Genomic DNA, 19,218 nt, shown 5'->3' with positions numbered 1-19,218 from the left:
CAGACAATTCTCTTCAAACAATTGATCTTTTTTAATACAACAATGGAGGTCCCTAAAATACTGTCTCATATTTTACTTTCAATTATATTCTTAGTGATGATTTATTTCTCCATGTTGCCAGCTACAAAAGTTAATATGGTTTTGCTTGTTGGTTTCCCTGACATTTGTTCATACTTCTGAAAATAGTTTCTTCAATCAGAGAAAGTGCTTTTTTTTTTTTTTTTTTGGTTTTTCGGGCCACACCCATTTGATGCTCAGGGGTTACTCCTGGCTAAGCGCTCAGAAATCGCCCCTGGGTTGGGGGGACCATATGGGATGCCAGGGGATTGAACCTCGGTCCTTCCTTGGCTGGCTAGCAGACACCTTACCTCTAGCACCATCTCGCCAGCCCGGAGAAAGTGCTTTCTTTATGCTTTGGGGTTCCTAATCAATGTGTTCCAATTTGAAAGATAAATCAAATTCATAGGAAACAAGGGATCTTGTTTGTTTTTTATCTTGTTTGTTTTTTAGGCTCATAACATTTGAAGAGCTGTGGATCTTAAATCTCTTAAAAATTTCTCTTGACAAGTATATCTTATAGATATTTCTATAAAAGTAAGTGTATAAGTACGTCATTGCTTTATTTAAAGCTTGGGCACATTAATTTTGCTTAAAAGCATAAATATTATATTTCTTTTACCTTTTTCATACTGTTTGAAATCTACTCAGAGATATTGGATGATCAGAAGTTTTAATTCACTCACATGAGTCAGTTCTTGATTCTTAAAATAAAAAACATGATCTTTACTTTTAAATTAAAGGATATAAGGAGCACCGAGAGATAACATGCTTTCTATGCAAGAGGTCCAGGTTTTTCATTTTCCCTTGAACCTCAGGGTTCTTTCAGTACCACCAGCTACTACCTCTAAAGCACAAAGCTAGGAGTACCCCTCGAAAGTATCTTCAGGTGTGGATCAATCCTCTCCTTCCCATTAATTAATTAAAGAAATCAATGGATATAGCTTTAATTTGTTGACTTGTCTCCTCTTATACTCTAACATATATGCTTCTTTAAAAAGTGCATGTAACAACAAAAAATATAACATACAGCAATTGCATAGAGCAATAAAGAAAACAACCAAACAAGAAGCATAATATCAAAATAAAAACAAAACAAAAATAAAAAACAAAAAATATGAGTTTGTGTGGCACTACTGTGAATGGGGTTGTTTTCTTAATGTCCATTTCTTCCTTATTACTATTGCTGTATAGGAAGGCCATTGATTTTTGTGTGTTAATTTTGTAGCCTGCCACCTTGCTATATGAGTCTAGTGTTTCTAGAAGCTTTTTTTGGTAGAGTCTTTAGAGTTTTCTAAGTAGAGTATCATGTCATCTGCAAACAGCGAGAGCTTGACTTCTTCCTTTCCTATCTGGATTCCCTTGATATCTTTTTCTTGCCTGATCGCTATAGCAAGTACTTCCAGTGCTATGTTGAATAGGGTTGGTGAGAGAGCACAGCCTTGTCTTGTGCCAGAATTTAGAGGGAAAGCTTTTAGTTTTTCTCCATGAGGATAATATTTGCCACTGGCTTGTCATAGATGGCCTTAACTATATTCAGAAAGGTTCATTCCATTCCCATCTTGCTGAGAGTTTTGAGCAAGAATGGGTATTGGACCTTATCAAATGCTTTCTCTGCATCTATTGATATGATCATGTGATTTTTATTTTTTTTTGTTGTTGTTGATGTTCTGTATTATGTTGATAGATTTATGGATGTTAAACCATCCTTGCATTCCTGGGATGAAACCTACTTGGTCATAGTGGATGATCTTCTTAATGAGGTATTGAATCCTATTTGCCAGGGTTTTATTGAGGATCTTTGCATCTGTGTTCATCAGCGATTTTGGTCTGTAATTTTCTTTTTTGGTAGCATCTCTGTCTGGTTTAGGTATCAAGGTGATTTTGGCTTCATAAAAGCTATTTGGTAGTGTTCCCATTTCTTCAATTTCATGAAAGAGTCTTGCCAGGATTGGTAGTAGTTCCTCTTGAAAGGTTTGAAAGAATTAATTAGTGAATCCATGTGGGCCTGGGCTTTTGTTTTTGGGCAGACATTTGATTATTGTCTTAATTTCTTCAGTAGTGATGGGGTTGTTTAGATATGCTACATCCTCTTCTTTCAACCGTGGAAGATTATAAGAGTCCATGAATTTATCCATTTCTTCCAGGTTCTCATTTTTAGTGGCATAGAGTTTCTCAAAGTAGTTTCTGATTACCCTTTGAATCTCTGCCATATCAGTAGTGATCACTCCTTGTTCATTCCTAATACGAGTTATTAAGTTTCTCTCTCTCTCTCTCTCTCTCTCTCTCTCTCTCTCTTTGTTAGTTTGCCAGTGGTCTATCAATATTGTTTATTTTTTCAAAGAACCAACTTCTGCTTTCATTGATCTTTTGGATTGTTTTTCGGGTTTCCACTTCATTGACTTCTGCTCTCAGCTTTGTTATTTACTTCTGTCTCCCTATTTTGGGTTCCTCTTGTTGAGCACTTTCTAATTCTATGAGTTGCATTATTAAGCTATTCTTCTTTCTTGATGTGTGCTTGCAAAGCTATAAATTTTTCTCTCAGTACTGCTTTTGCTGTGTCTCATAAGTTCTGACAATAGTCTCTATTGTCATTTGTTTCCAGAAAGGTTTTGATTTTCTCTTTGATTTCATCTCAAACCCACTGGTTATTGAATATTAGGCTGTTTAACTTCCAGGTATTAAAGTTTTTCTTCTGTGTCCCTTTGTAGTTCACATATAATTTCAGGGCCTTGTGGCCAGCAAAGGTAGCCTGCAAAATTTCTATCCTCTTGATATTATGGAGGTATGTATTATGTGCTAGCCTGTGGTCTATCCTGCAACCACATTCACAATAGTGTCACACAAACTCAAATATCTTGGAATCAACTTGACTAAAAATATGAAGGACCTATACAAAGAAAACTATATAACTTTGCTCCAAGAAATAAGAGACGACATGTGGAAATGGAAACACACACCCTGCTCATGGATTGGCAGGATTAACATCATTAAAATGGCAATACTCCCCAAAGCATTGTACAGATTTAATGCGATCCCTCTAAAGATACCCATGACATTCTTCAAAGAAGTGGATCAGGCACTTTTGAAATTCATTTGGAACAATAAACACCCTAGAATAGCTAAAGCAATCATTGGGAAAAAGAATATGGGAGGAATTACTTTTCCCATCTTTAAACTTTACTACAAAGTGATAGTTATCAAAACAGCATGGTATTGGAATAAAGACAGAACCTCAGATCAGTGGAATAAGCTTAAATATGCAGAGATGTTCCCCAGACAGACAATCACCTAATTTTTGATAAAGGAGCAAAAAATCCTAAATGGAGCAAAGAAAGCCTCTTCAACAAGTGGTGTTGGCATAACTGGTTAGCCACTTGCAAAAAAAAAAATTGAACTTAGACCCCAAGTTAACCTCATGTATGAAGGTAAAATCCAAATGGTTTAAAGACCTCGATATCAGACCTGAAACCATAAGATATATAAAACAAGTGTAGGCAAAACACTCCAGGATATTGAGACTATAGGCATCATCAAGGAGGAAACTGCACACTCCAAGCAAGTGAAAGCAGAGATTAACAGATGGGAATATATTAAACTGAGAAGCTTCTGCTCCTCAAAGAAAATAGCGCCCAGGATACAAGAGCCACCCACTGAGTGGGAGAAACTATTCACCCAATACCCATCAAATAAGGGGCTAATCTCCAAAATATACAAGGCACTGACAGAACTTTACAAGAAAAAAAAATCTAATCCCATCAAAAAATGGGAAGAAGAAATGGACAGACACTTTGACAAAGAAGAAATACAAATGGCCATAAGACACATGAAAAAATGATCCACATCACTAATCATCAGGGAGATGCAAATTAAAACAACTACGAGGTACCACCTCACACCACAGAGATTGACACACATCACAAAGAATGAGAACAAGCAGTATTAGTGGGGATGTGGAGAGAAAGGAACTCTTATCCTCTGCTGGTGGGAATGCTGTCTAGTTCAACCTTTATGGAAAGTGATATGGAGATTCCTCCAAAAACTGGAAATTGAGCTCCCATATAATCCAGCTATATTACTCCTAGGAATATACCCTAGAAGCACAAAAATGCAATACAAAAATCCCTTCCTTACACCTATATTCATTGCAGCACTATTTACCATAGCAAGACTCTGGAAACAACCAAGATGCCCTTCAACAGATGAATGGCTAAAGAAACTGTGGTACATATACACACTGGAATACTACACAGCTGTCAGGAGAGATGAAGTCATAAAATTTTCATGTACATGGAATCTATTATGCTGAGTGAAATAAGTCAGAGAGAGAGAGAGAAAAACGTAGAATGGTCTCACTCATCTATGGTTTTAATAAAAATGAAAGACATTCTTGCAATAATAATTTTCAGACACAAAAGAGAGGAGGGCTGGAAGTTACAGCTCTCCTCATGAAGCTCACCACAAACAGGGATGAGTTTTGTTAGAGTACAGGCGGGGGTTGGGTGGGGAGCAGGGAGACTTGGGACATTGGCGATGGGAATGTTGCACTGGTGATGGGTAGTGTTCTTTACATGACTGAAACCCAAACAACACAATCATGTTTGTAATCAAGGTGTTTAGATAAAAATGTATTAAGAAAGATACAAATATAGTATATAATCACTATAATAAAGAGATGCTAAAAATAACAATTAAAAATTCTCCTCAAAATAAAAAAATCGTGCTTTTTTTTTTTTGCATAAGCATAGTAAATATTGGGGAGATTAGATAGGGAATTCTGTTGGCCTAAGAGATACAGGGTTTCTCTGGCCTTGAAACATACTGTTACGGGAATAGCTACAAGTTCCTACATGCTCTTTTACTCTCCCCTAGCTCTTTTTGTTGTGTCTGGAAACTTTCTGCTCAGTGGTGGATGATATAATCAGGCCTCTGTAACTACAGATCTTGGTATTGTACAGGTCATAGGGTGGAGCCTAGGATGCAGTTTTTCTTTATGGTTCTAGAAGTTCTGTTTCATCACTGTTGCTTTAATCAGTCTTCTGTAGTTGGTGGTACTGAATGGGGTTTCTTATCTTAAGTAATTTCTACTTTCAATAAAAACATCAAAAAGAGAGGAAAAAACAGAAACCACATGAAGAAAGAGGACGATTGTATAAATATTTGTACCAGTAATAGAGTAAAAATGGGGTACTGGGATTTAAAACAAAATTTCATATTTTGTTGTTGAAAAGCAAAAGGAATAATACATCTAATATAATTCATGAAAATATGTATAAATGTTATTAATAAGTATATTTCAATGGAAATAATATGATACTGCCATCTTAACCATATTTTGCTTTGTTTGGTGGTACATTCAGCTGTGTCTAAGGTTTACTCCTGACTTGGTACTCAGAAATCACTTCTGTCAGTGCTAAATGAGACCATTATGTGGTGCCTGAAATTGAACCTGGGACAGCTTCATGCAAGATAAAAACCTATGCCCTATGATATTTTCACAATTCTAATAATATTCTTTATTTGAGAATGACAGAGACTGAACTAAATGGTGACTCAATGTCAGCATTATTATATCAATAAAATAATAACTATATATAGTAAATATATATAAAGATAGGTATTGCTGAGTTCAAAATATGAAGCTGTTCTTTCTTCAATATTGTACTTTTGTCATATGATAAACTTTATTATTATACAAGAATCCTATTTATCTTGTTTTGAATTACTTTCAAATTAAAAAGAATTTTTTACTTTTTATCAAGTTTAGAAAATCTTTGTCATTTAGTTTTCAGATATTGTGTCTTTCTTATTTATACTTTCCTGAATAACTCCAACTATACTTTTAGAAAGCTAGATGTTTTTCTGTTCATAAGAATATTTGTGCTGATTAACTTTTCCTTGCATGTAATATCAGCTATTGTACTTTTAGATTCACTTTTCTTTATATCTACAGTGATTTCTTTTGGTCTTAATCTCGTCAGTAAGATTTATATTTTAGTTACTGCATTTTTATACCTAGAGATATGGTATTTGGTTTATTTCTTTGTAATTCCGCTCTCTCATTACATTTTTGTTTTAATTTACATCTTTGGAAGTATAAAGCTTGTTACTAATATCTGCTTTAACTCCTTTGATTTCAAATTTTATTATATTGGTCATTTATGATTATTTTTTAGTAAAACATTAAAAATTTGGACCATGTGTTTTTCTGCTTCTTCATATATCTAGATTTTTTTTGGGGGGGGCACACTCCGTGATGCTCAGGAGTTACTCCTGGTTATGTGCTCAGAAATTGCTCCTGGCTTGGGGACCATGTGGAATGCTAGGGGATCGATCTGAGGTCCGTTCTAGTTCAGCCGCGTACAAGGCAAACACCCAATCGCTGCGCCACCACTCCAGACCCATATCTAGAAATTTTTTAAATGAATATTGAAAAATTTATGGTGAATTTTAGTTATTTGTAGAAGAGTTACTGGGTTTAGACTCAACACTGCTCTGTAAGCTACAGCCTCGTGCTCAGAGATTGCTTTTGACAGTGCTCAGGAGACCATATACAGTGGTGGGCATTAAAGTAAGATTACATATTAGGAATAAGCCTAAAACCCTAATCTTTTTATATGATCCAATGCTATTTTATTTTGTGTGTATTTATATATGTTTTACTTTAGGCCTTTTTTTAAATTAAATTTAACGTGATGAGTATAATTAATATGATTTTGTGTTGGGGTCACACCTGGAAGTGCTCAGGGGTAACTTGTAACTTAGAAATCACTCCTGTGGGATCAGGAGATTGTATGGGGTGCCAAGATTAAATTGATGTCAGACACACACCAGGCAACCACAGTACCCACTGTACTATCACTCTGGCCAATCAGCATAATCTTTTTTTTTCCTTTCAGTTTTGGGATCACATCCAGCAGCACTCAGGGTTACTCCTGGCTCTGTGCTCAGAAATTGATCCTGGTAGCCTCAGGAGACCATATGGGATTCTGGGAATTAAACCCATGTCAGCTGCATGCAAGGTGTTGGGCTATTTCTCCAGCCCCAGCATAATTCTTAAACATTTAAAGTTAAGCTTTTTAAAGTTGATATATAGCAATACTTAAAGATAATTTATCTTTTTTCTTGGATGGCTTCTAGGTCCTTTCCAATGTCCATGTATTTACATAGGTTCCTTTAAACTGCCTTGAAAAAAATCAAGTAAATTTTAGCCTTAATTTTTAGAAAATGTTTGGGTCACAGATCTTTGTTTCCTTTTTCTCAGGGTGTGCAGTCTCACTTTCCAATGTCTAAAATAGTTATTTTCTATAATTTTCCAGTTGTTAAAATTAGGTATACGAATGATTCAGCTCCTCCTATGTTGTCTTGGCTGGAAGCAGTATGTTCACTGTGAATATTATTATGTTTTAACTTATGTAATTCACTTGTAATGTCTGTAATTTGATATTTTATGCATAAGACATTAAGCTAAAATTAATTGAAAATATAAAAATTAAAAATGCAGCCTAGAATTTTCAATATTTTATTTCCTCGTTTTTTTTTTAAATATGCTGATTATATTGGAAAAATTGGTACAAGTTTGTGCCTATATTGACCTTTCCTAACCTTTACAGAGTCATGATATTATCTCAGGAAGATTTGTTCTCTCCTTAGCTAACTTCATTATTACTAATTTTTCTAAAGTACAGGACTTTATTATCTTTGCATTCTTAAAAATCTATTTTTTGTTTAATCTTTTAAGAATGGATTTAAAAAACTCCTCGTTTTTGGGTATGTGACCTGTTTCGGTTATCCCATCAGTCCACCCACAAATACACAGACATTATAATGTAGCACCACTTCCCCCTGCAAAGGCACACTAAGTAAAGGGGAAATCTTACATATAAAAAAAAAAAAAAAGAGCTCCTATCTACTAGAGATAGAAACTCATAGTTGTTTACAATATAGGGATATCTCCTGCCTTGAAAATATGTCATGTGGAATCAACTTAGACCTCAGGTGCTTAGATACCATTCATCCAGCCTTGAACCCTTGATCCCCGACATAGAAACGGCACAGCTCTTCACAACAGCTGCAGGAAACAAACTCCATCCGGGGCAGCCTGATACGTCGGGACCAACAACAAGGCCCAGCTCTAACATGATATCCTGACAACGAGGAAAATGCGAACATCTTGACCTTAGAGCAGATTAGCCTACCTTACCAACTAACGACAAGACAAAACCAGAAGTCTTGGCACCCTTTGGTAGGTCCAAAAACCAAGATCGGGATTTGCAGATGACTGGCTGCTAGAACCACGACCAGACTGTATACATCTTGGGACCAATAAAAGAGCCCTAGTTTAGGGTTTGAAATATGACCTGCACAATAATCATGATTCCCAGTCCCAAAGGTCTGGCAGAGACTATTGTAACGGAATGGGGCTTTTGGAAGCACAAAGAAAGACGCTATCCTAGGTGCCACCCTAGGCTCAGTGCAAAGACCAAGATCACCAACCACAGAAGATGGATTAAAATGACACTGAGGTAACAGAACTTCTAGAACCACAAAGACTGACTTCATCATAAGTCCCACCTCAGGATCTGTGCAGATACTGAGACCTCTAAACACAGAGCAGAAGTCTTCCACACACCAAAAAAAAAAAACACCACCGGGAAAGTAAAGGACCCTGATCCTGAGCAAAGTCTAGAGTTGATCCCATGACAGTATGCTCCAAGGACGGAGAAACCCCATATCACTTAGGCCAAGTGAATTCCTTTTCGAATGACCCCAATATTTACTGTGCCAGGGCAGGAGGGAAAAAAAAAACAAATACAAAAAAGCACAAAACCTTGGTTATTTTTATATAAATATATATATTACCTTCATTTATTATTGTTATTATTATTTTTGATTTACCTATCTATTTTGGTCGATTTCTCTGTTTGGGTGCGATTATTGAAAGTGTTGTCCCCAATTATACTTACTTTTTTTTCTCTCTTCCTTTCTTCTCTTTCGTTATGTGCCATGCCATGTTTCTCAATTCAAGACCATGGCGTGATTTTTGTTTGTCTGTTTTTGTTTTTGTTTTTGTTTTTGTTGGTTTGTTTGTTTTGCCTGTTCTTTGAGGTGCTTATCGATATAGCTGGAGCCCTCACTGGATATTTGATACTTCTTTTGGTACTAGTGGAGTGTTTCACCTTCTTTTTCTCCATCTCCCAAATTGATGATGAGAGCCTTTAGAAGGACTCCGCCCATTTTTGGGGTATTAGACTCTTACCCCAGTTTATCACTTTTCTCTTTTTCAAACAAAACCACGCAACTTGAACTAGCTAGTCCTGCCTCCAGTTAGAGGGGGAAATAAGGGACGCATCAAGACCAAACAGGTGCAAGACTACTAAGTAGTGGGTAGGATACAGAGGGGACCACATATTCTAGCCGCCCTGGGGTGAGGGAAAAGGAAATGGGAGGTAGGACAGAAACGGAGGTGTAGGGAGGACAATTTGGTGATGGGAATCCCCCCTGGTTTTATATAAATATGTACCTAAAATATTATTGTCAACAATATGTAAGCCACTATGATCAAAATAAAAATTAAAAAAAAAAGAATGGATTTAGTGTTCCGGAATCAACTGCTGAAAACAAGGATCATCAATTGAATGCTTAAGAAATGAATAGTCATTTGCCAAGTTGCAGAATAATCACAGCATAAAAATACAAGTCTTAAAGACTGGTACATTCTCTCACTGTAGGAGATACAACTTCAAGATGTATTGGTGAACATGAAGTTTGAAACATCAGGTGACTCAAATAGTAGCTGACATTAGGGCACACATTCCATCATTTATTCATGCAATGAACATTTTCTAAGTAGTTATAGTTCATTTATTTTGTTAATTTGTTTATTTGTGTTGCTTTGCTAAACACAGTGAATAAGATAGGTACTGTCTCATGGTATCAGTTTCCTGGAAAATGTTAACTTTTATATAATAATACTGTGATGAATGTTATGGTAAGATAAGTACAGGAGTATGGAAAACGAGGCAGAAGATGGTGTAAAACAGGATAGGTTTTGTAATGTGTTCTATGAAATTAAGTTAGGTTTAGTTATAATTATTGGGAATTATACAGAAACAAAGAATTAGTACAGTGATTAAGTCACAATATGAGCCCAATCCTGAATAAATCCCCAGCATCATATGTCTACCCTGAGGTTAACACTACTAGATGACTCAGGTGGTCCTTGGTATCACAGCTAATAAAAGTTGGGTTTTGGGTGAATTGAGATATCAAGAGTAAAGAGATATATTTATTCTTGGATCCTTATATCTGACTAGTATTTCTTTGTTCAGTGATCTTGGAAACAATTGTAAAGGTGAAATATTATTTAGCTCAGAAAGTAGTTAAGAGCATAAAATACTCAGAGTTCTGGCATATCTCACCAGTGAGAATTCCATATCAAAAAGACTGTATATAGCCAGTAATTGTGGCAATTATAATAAAGAAATATCTATTCACTTTTGTCATAATTCCATATCATTAAGCATATACGAAAAGGAATATGGAGATTTTGCAAAAAAAAAAAAAGAGAGAGAGAGAAGAAAAGATTGATCCAGAAATTCCACTTTTTGTCTATCCTAAAAGATAAAAAACAATTCAAAAATATATATGAACACCTCAGGCATTGTATTTATTAATACACACTCAATATCTTGACTGAATCCAATTATTTAAGTATCTGATGAGCGCAAAGTCTTCTGGCACCATAAAAAAACCTTGGGAGTGTAAAAGAATGAGTATGGAGCCTGTAGTTGTTCTCATGGCAGTATGCTTCAAGGGCAGAGAAACCCTGTATCTTTTAGGCCAAGGGAATTCCCATTCTAATTTCCCCAATGTTTACTGTGCCTATAAAAAAAAAAGAAAAGAAAAGAAAAGAAAGAAAGAAACACAACCTTTTTTTAAGAAGTTGCTGGTCTTTTTTTTCTTTTTCTTTTTCCTTTTCTTGTTTTTGCTCTCGTTTTTGTTTTTGATTTTATTTTTCATTTTCTTCTTTCTTTTCTTTTTTTTTTTTTGGTTTACTTCTTCATAGCAGATTGTTTTGGTTTTTGGTTTACTTTTTCTTTTAAATCTTTTTTTGTACTTCGTTACTCCCTTATTGGTTTTTTGTTTCGTTTTGTTTTGTTTTTGTCTTGTCTCGGTTTTTTTTGTTTTGTTACTTTTTTCTTCTTTTTTTCCTTCTCTCCCCTTTCTTTGTCCAAAGGGATACTTTCAGCACCTTGACAGACTCCTCCCTTACCCCTTCTTATATCTCAAATAGAGCCACATTACTGGAATCACCTTGATCAGCATCATATTTCGAGGGAGAAAAATGGATGGTACCAAGACCAGACAGTCATATGTCCATTAAGTGGAAATAAAAAATGATCAGACTTGAACACAAAATCCAAAGTCAACAACAACAGAAATGAATCCCAATCTACATCAAGCTGTACATGGGGGGGAATAGCTTCACTAGTATTATGGGGGTAGAGGAGGGGGAAGAAGGATGCAATCTGGAAACAGGAGTGGAGGGAGGACAACACTGGTAGTGGGAATGCCCCTCATTCATTACTACTATGTGCCTTACATATTACTGTGAAATATTTGTAATTCACTTTGCCCACAATAAAAAAATATCAGATGAATGGATAAAGATATTGTGGTATATCTTTATAATGGACTACTATGCAGTCAAACAAAATATGAAATCATGCATGCACTGTAAATGGGAAGGAATTGCAGGGCATTATGTTACATAAAATAAATTTGGGGGAGAACAAATACCAGGTGATCTCAGTCATCTAGGTCTATAAAAAAAAAGAAAAAATAGGAAAATAGACAGAAGTGAGCAATGATAAGTTTGTGGCTCTGAAATAACAAAACTCAGATTAGCAAGAAATATAGGGGACAATGATGGGGGAAAGAAGGAAACAAAATAGAAATAGCATAGGGACTTTGGTAGAGGATCTTGACACTTTGATGGTGGTGGATGTAGTAACCTTATGCATAAGTACCATGGCCTCAACACTTAAAATTATATATTAAAAAAGAATAGTTTAAGAGGAAAAATTTTGTGCTTTATAACTTCAGTTTACTAAAGTATATAGTTGAGATGAAAGTAGTGCCTATCTTCTATGAATATTGTGAGACTTAATGAGACAAATGAAAATGAGAGTAGAACGTGTAGTGTTTACATATTGCCTTCTAATAAGTATCAAGTAAATAATTAGCAATACAACTTTCTTGTTTTCAGAGAAAACTGAGCCTGTTCCACATTTTCATCCATTTCCAACTCCATAAATATAAAAACTCTTTGGTTTCTTCAAATTTAAGTTCCTTCAAATTATTCCATTTTGATTCTTTGCACATTACATGCAGGAGACATGTGACTACCCAAACTGGGTAGTAACATTAATTAGATTAGAAACATTTGCCACAGTGATCTTTGAATCTTTTTAAAATAAACAATTTTAGAAGAACATAATGTGAATTATTTTCTTTTTTGAATCAGAATTTCTTAGATTATTCTGTTTTTATATATTTGAAATTATTGTGAGATATAAAATCCTTATATTACAAATACTTGTATATGTTTCTATTCTGTTTCAGTATGTGACTTATTTTTAGTTTTGAAGTTTTCAAATTGATTTAATATGATGTTAAGTATACTTAATTTTTATATAGAATGCCAAAATTGTAATAAAAATGTAATCAAGAACCTTTGTTTATACTAATTATTTTTCAATATAATCATTTAATAGCAGCTGATTTGTTGTTTTGCTAGGGAGATGGATAGTTTCCTTTTAAAATGTATTTAAGTATTTGAAATATGAAGTAGTTTTAAGGAAACAGCTTATAGGTGAAAACTCACTAAGGTAAAATGTTGGAGACTTTGATCTTATGACTCAAACTTTGAGAGAGGTAAGATATGGCAATGGAATATTAAAATATTATTGACTAAGTAAATTTCATTTATGAATTCTGGCAACATTTGGTTTCAAAATGTTCCTTACCCAAGTTCTCAGGAATCATTAATAATAGCTTCCTTTTAATCATATGTGTGTCAGTAATGAATCTAGGCCACTCCCCAAAGTTACTGGCAAGAATCATGGGGAACAAAGAAGAAACTGGCAAGCTCTCATTTTATAAATTTTCTCAGATGAGTTATAGTGATTTTAGATGTTATTAACTCTCATTTCTCAAATGGTGAATGAGCATTTTTATCACAACAACAAAAATAAGTAGTGATGGATATATTTTAGTATTATAGTAAAAAGGCTTTTCCATTGCATGAGATATAAGTATTTCTGATAGGTTTACAAGTGCTTACATAATGTATTATAACTGAAGAATTCTATTCTATAACAGAGGTTTGTTTTGGTGGTTGTGGTGGTTTTTACGACATACCTGGATGTTCTTAAGACTTACTCTTGAATTTGTGCTCAGAAATTACTCCTTGTGATTCTTTGGAACCATATGGTATGCTGGGGCTCAAATCTGGGTCAGCAACATGCAGAGCAAAGAACACCAGGCTTGATATTTAAAAAAATGTATTTTTAGAGCCAAAGAGAGAGCACAGCGTTAGGGAGTTTGCCTTGCATGCAGCTGACCCAGGACGAATCTGGGTTTGATCCTGGCGTCTCATATAGTCCCCCGAGCCAGAAGAAATTTCTGAGCATCACCGAGTGTGGCCCAAAAACCAACACAAAAGTATTTTTATAGCTTCTGATGGTATATGATTAAAGATAAAAACCCATAGCAAGTGAGAAATAATATTTTAAGGAACATATATTAAGTGAATATAGAAATTTGATATCAGCAAACTCATTTGAAAGGATGGTTCATGTTTTGAAAAGTAGGCTTGAGAATGTGAATATTAGGTACTACTTTTGAACTTAATTTTTAGACCATTAAATTTTAATAGATTTTTTCTCTAATTGATTAAAACTAGAAATAGATACTTCTAGAAATTTCTTTGGAAAACCAGTTCAAAGGAGTATTCAATTATTTGTAATTTTTCACTTAAGAAATATGCTTCCCATTTACAAATAAAGTAAAAACCTATAATTATCAACTATTAAAAATTAATAGATTTTTAATTATTGGAGTTACTATTTTCTGAAACACATACCATACATATCACTTTTACTAATTAGCAGTTGAAGCTCTTCTTTGAAAGGGATGCTTGAGATCCCTGAATATTTTTTTTAATTTTTATTTTTATCATAGTGGCTTACATCTTTCACATTAGTATTTTAGGTACATATTAACATTGAATCAGGGTAATACCCACCACCAAATTTGTCCTCCCCCCTTTCCTGTTCCCTTTCTGCAACCCATATCCCCCACCATCAGCCCCCGGGCTGCTAGAGTAGGTGGTCCCCTCTTTGTCTAGCTTACTATCAGTGATCATTCATCTGTTTGGTCCTGGTGCCCTCCCTTGTTTCTCCCTCTATTTGAGAGGCTAAGCTAGATAAATCGAGTTATGTGGTTTTGTTTGAGGGAAAGAAAAGCAAAAAAAGGGGTAAACATTAAGCAAAAAAATAAAAAATAAAAAATATGCTGAAAATGGGCAGAGTCCTTCTAGAGGCTATCAGCCTCAGTTTGAGAGAGGACTTGAAAAAGGTAATTGAAACACCATAAAAATACAAAAATAAATGTCAAATTAAATATCCAGTGAGCCCTACAGCAATAAAGAGAAGCACCACACAATAGTCTCGGTTCTGAATTCAAATCATGCCGGAGTGCAAAAAGAAAGACAAATATAAGATAAAATAATATAAAATAAAAAGTGAGACATCAACTTCAATATCTACACCAAAATAAGGACGTCAAAAAAGCAATCAATCAATCAATAAATATAAATGTGGAAAATGATTATTTTGTGCTTTTTTTTTTTCTTTTTCCCCCTGCATAGGCACAGTAACTACTGGGGATATTATAGAGGGAATTCCCTTGGCCTAGGAGATACAGGTTTTCTTCATCCCTGAAGTATACTGTCATGGGATTAACTATAGACTTTTTGCATGATCATTTACTTTCCCCTTGGTGCTTTTGTGGTGTATGGAATACTTCTGCTTCGTCATGGATGGTAAAATCAGTCCTTTGTATCTAGAGATCTTGGTGACTGTGCAGTTCAAAGAATAGAGCTAATGATGAAGGCTTTCTTTGTGGTTCTAGCAGTTCTGCTTCTTCAGTGTCGTTTTAATTCATCTTCTGTAGTTGGTGTTCTTGGTCATTATATTGCTCCTAGGACGGAGCCTGGGACAGTCTTTCGTTATGTTTCTGGAAGACCCGTTCACTTGCGATTGTCTCAGTCAGACCTCTGGAATTGGAGATCTTATTTGTTGAACAGATTGTAGACCAAAAGCTAGGTTAGAGCTTTTTGTTGTTGTTGTTGCGTACTGTCTAGTTCTGGTTGTAACAACCAGTCATCTGTATATAGCAATCTTGGTTTTTGCACAGATCAAAGGGTGACATATCTTCTGATTTTGTCTTATCGTTAGCTGGTGAGGAAGGATAACTTGTTCTTAGATCTAGTTGTTCCCATTTCCTCGTTGTCAGGTTAACAATTTAGAACTGGCATATGTTGATGTCAGAGCAGCATTGTGAATGCCCTGGAGGAGACTTGGTTCCTGGAGCTGTTGTGGAGGACTCTGTTGTTTCTATATCTGGGATCCAGGAGTCAAGGCTGGACCTGGACGGTCGGTGCCTATTTCCCTGGAGTCTAGGTTGGTTCCCCATGACATACATTCAGGGTGGGAGATGTCCCTGTGTTGTAAAAAAGCATAAGTTCTTATCCCTAGTAAATAAGAGCATGTTTTTACACGTAAAATTTCCCCTATTTTTAATATGCCTTTGCAGGAAGAAGTGGTGCTACATTATATTGCTGGTGGATTTGGGGGTGGAGAGAGAAAAAACCAGACCTGTGACAGAAACTAAATATATCAGATATATCTAAAGAAAAAAGAGTTTCTTAAAAGAAAATAAAAGGATTAAAGGACATAATTAAAGGAATAAAGTGGGGACGGGAGGGATAGCATGGAAGCAAGATGTCTGTCCTTCTTGCAGAAGGACGGTGGCTCACATCCCGGCATCCTACATGGTCCCCCATGCCCACCAGGGGCAACTTCTGAGCACAGAGCCAGGAGCACCCTCTGAGCGCCGCCAACTGTGACCCAAATGAAGCACAAAACAAATCAAATCAAAAAACAAAAAGTAGAACAAAACAAAACAAATAATAATAAACGAACAAGGGGAAAAATAACAAAGAAAAAGGGAGAAAGCGATACAGGAGATTACATTTGGGGAGAAACAGTATAAGCAGTATAAGAGGTAGTGTTATGTAGGTCTATAATTATGATGATAGTATAGGCTTCCCCATTGTCTTTTGAGATTTTCTCTTGACTTGTGGGCTCCACGCAGGGAGGTCTTGGGTAGAGTTCTTGCAATGGGAGTCCTTTTGGAGCTAATCCGGTATTAAGCCACAGTCCACAATAGGGAGAGGTAATTAGGAGGGCCACACTGCATGAGTCAGTCCGGGTGTTGGTTGTATTTTCTTGCCGGGAACGAGGTGTGAGTTTGTGTGGGTGTCCCTTCACTTGGGAACTGGGTACTGGTTCATTGGTGTAGGAGGTTGATCTTGATGCCTAATGGGTTAAGAACTGAGGGTGAGGAGTTATAACATGGTGGGGACAACAGGGATTGGATTAAGGGGTGAAGGGATAGTCAGGTTTCTGAGGGGGGGAAAGGGGATAGTACATGGGAGGGTTATATAGGGTATAGGTATGGATTGTTTGTGGTTTAGGTTTGTCTCTTAAGGAGGATTCCTATCTCTGTGTGCTCCTGCCCCCATATAAACATATAGAAGTTAGCTTAGGAATATATTAATGTAGAGAGGTAGGGAGGGCAAGAGATACGCTGAGTACAGAAAAATAGGAAGGTATTGTACTTGTAAGGAAAGGAAACTACTAGATCAACTTTTGGATATGAATAGGTTTCTGTCTCGAATACTAACCATTATGTTAGTGAGGTCTATCTCTCTCTATATATAGGTGTTTACCCTTTGCAGTATTTTCTGCAGCACCCTATTTATCAGCTTTCTTTCCTTTCCTATAGAGGAGGTAACGGTGTGGCTTTTATTTGACATGGATTGAGTTGATGGTAATGAGGAGAAGAAGGTGGAAGAAGAGGGAGACAAGAAGAGAGAAAAGGGAAAAGAGCTCCCTGAATATTTTAAAAGTAAAGAACCAGAAAACTATAACAGAAGTTTTCCAAATTCAATCCTTGAAACTAAATAGACTCCTGAGCATCACCAGGTATATCCCTGGAGACCCCTAAGTATTGGTGATTGTAATCTTTGGGATTTCTCCAACGCCTATCCCCACCCTAGCTTCCTAAGAACACTGCAAGATCCAAGCATTCTCAGGCTAGTTGACTGAGTACTACTGAAAGTAGGACCGGAGCCTATAGAATAGCATTTAGGCATTCCCTACCCACCCAAAATAATAAAGGTTCAATATATATAGAAATTTAACTACTGTGGTGGTAAAGCATAGTATTGTTCATATATTAACAATATTTCAAATGTTAATCACATGTATACAACAAAAGTTGGAGTAACAAAGCTTACAAGGCTGAAATACCAGAATATACTTTTAAATGTAGGTAGAATATAAATGTTTAATTTCTTGATTTGGTGCCACACCAGCTGATCTCAAGGCTTACTCTTGACTGTGCTTAGGGATCATTCATGGTGGTATTTAGGGAACCATAGGGTAGGGGGGCAGGAACTGAAACCAGGTCAGTCATGTTAAAAGCAAGTGTATACTATACAAATGTACATCTGCCATATTATCTCTTGGTCCACAGAAATTTTTTGTTAGGTGTTCACATTCAATATTCATTTTGAAAAGTGGGAAATAAATCACTATCATATTATGTTCATAATAAAATGCCAATACCTTGAAACAATAATGTGGTTAGATGACATAATATTAGAAACTCATGTTAATTAAAACAAAATACCGTACTGTATTTTCTGGCGTATAAGACTTTTTAACCCATGAAAAACTTCTTAAATGTCAGGGTCATCTTATAAGCCAGTATATGGGATGCTAAAACTTACTCCAGCTTCAGGGAAGAGTGATTCGACCCCCTCTTACCACTGGCATCCCTCTGTTCAGCTTCTATGGGACACAGAGAAGGTGCTTTGTATCTCTCCAGCTATCTAGCAGCCAGCTGCTCTTGGAGGAGCCCCTCTCCCTGCTCTCAATGTAGATCACAATTTAAAAAAATCACATTCACTCACTACAAATGACAAATGTAAAATGATTGTTGGCACTTCAAAGTCTAGCTTTATTGAACATATACTGTTAACCTTTGAGGGTTTTACTTTTTTCTCTTATGTCTTTTAATTTTCATTTGGTGTGCAATAAAAAGAAGTAGTCTTAAACGGTCAATATAGCTCAAACCCTATTGTTTTAACAGAAAAAGTAGGGAGTTGTCTTATATACCTAGTCGTCTTATATGCCTGAAAATATGGTAATAGCCTATTGAGAATTTTAATTATATTTGCCAAATAAAATTTTTAATAATTTTTATTTTGACCAAAGTGGATGACAAATCATTCACAGTAAAATTTTAGTACATAGTGACATTGAATCAGGGGCATTCCCACCACCAATGTTGTCCTCCCTCTACCCCTGTTCCCAGCATGCATCCCATATCCCCTCCTTTACAACCCGGGCTGCTTGTATAAGTGGTCCTCTCTGTGTCTAGCTTGCTGTAGATTGAGTATCAATTCTGTTGTCATTGGCTTTGGATTTGGTACCTAAGTCTGATCATTTTTTATTTCTACTCAATGTTCATACAACTGTTTGGTCTTGGAGCCCTTTATTATTTCCCCCTCAGTTTGTGAGACAGAACAAGATGGTTCAAGATATGTTTGAAGAAAAGAAATAAAAGGCGGGGGACAGAAATCAAACAAGCAAAAATGGAAGGAGTCCTTCTAGAGGCTATAAATATCAATTTAAGAGAAGAAAGGGAAAATGGATGAAAAACTTAATACAAAAAAAAACAAACAAAAATCAAACAAAAAACCTGAAAAGTACCATAGCAATAAAGACAACAACCAAACAATAA

General features: G+C 35.7%; 1 protein-coding gene across 2 annotated transcripts in view; it reads right to left on the bottom strand.

The window, feature by feature from the left end:
- The window catches only part of MDFIC2 (MyoD family inhibitor domain containing 2), a 150,435-nt gene that overhangs the window by 86,415 nt on the left and 44,802 nt on the right, over window positions 1-19,218 (bottom strand). The window contains exon 2 of one of the 2 annotated variants that reach the window (XM_049777261.1): window positions 9,360-9,374. The exons of the other annotated variant lie outside the window; for it this stretch is intronic. Within the exon in view, the coding sequence (XP_049633218.1) occupies window positions 9,360-9,374 (15 nt within the window). The remainder of the gene's footprint in view (window positions 1-9,359; window positions 9,375-19,218) is intronic. 2 annotated transcript variants of the gene reach the window in all.

The sequence above is a fragment of the Suncus etruscus genome, chromosome 7, assembly GCF_024139225.1.
Source record: "Suncus etruscus isolate mSunEtr1 chromosome 7, mSunEtr1.pri.cur, whole genome shotgun sequence".
Lineage (NCBI taxonomy): Eukaryota > Metazoa > Chordata > Mammalia > Eulipotyphla > Soricidae > Suncus > Suncus etruscus.
Note: the sequence above shows the minus strand (reverse complement) of the source record. Positions and strands in the feature narration are given on the sequence as shown.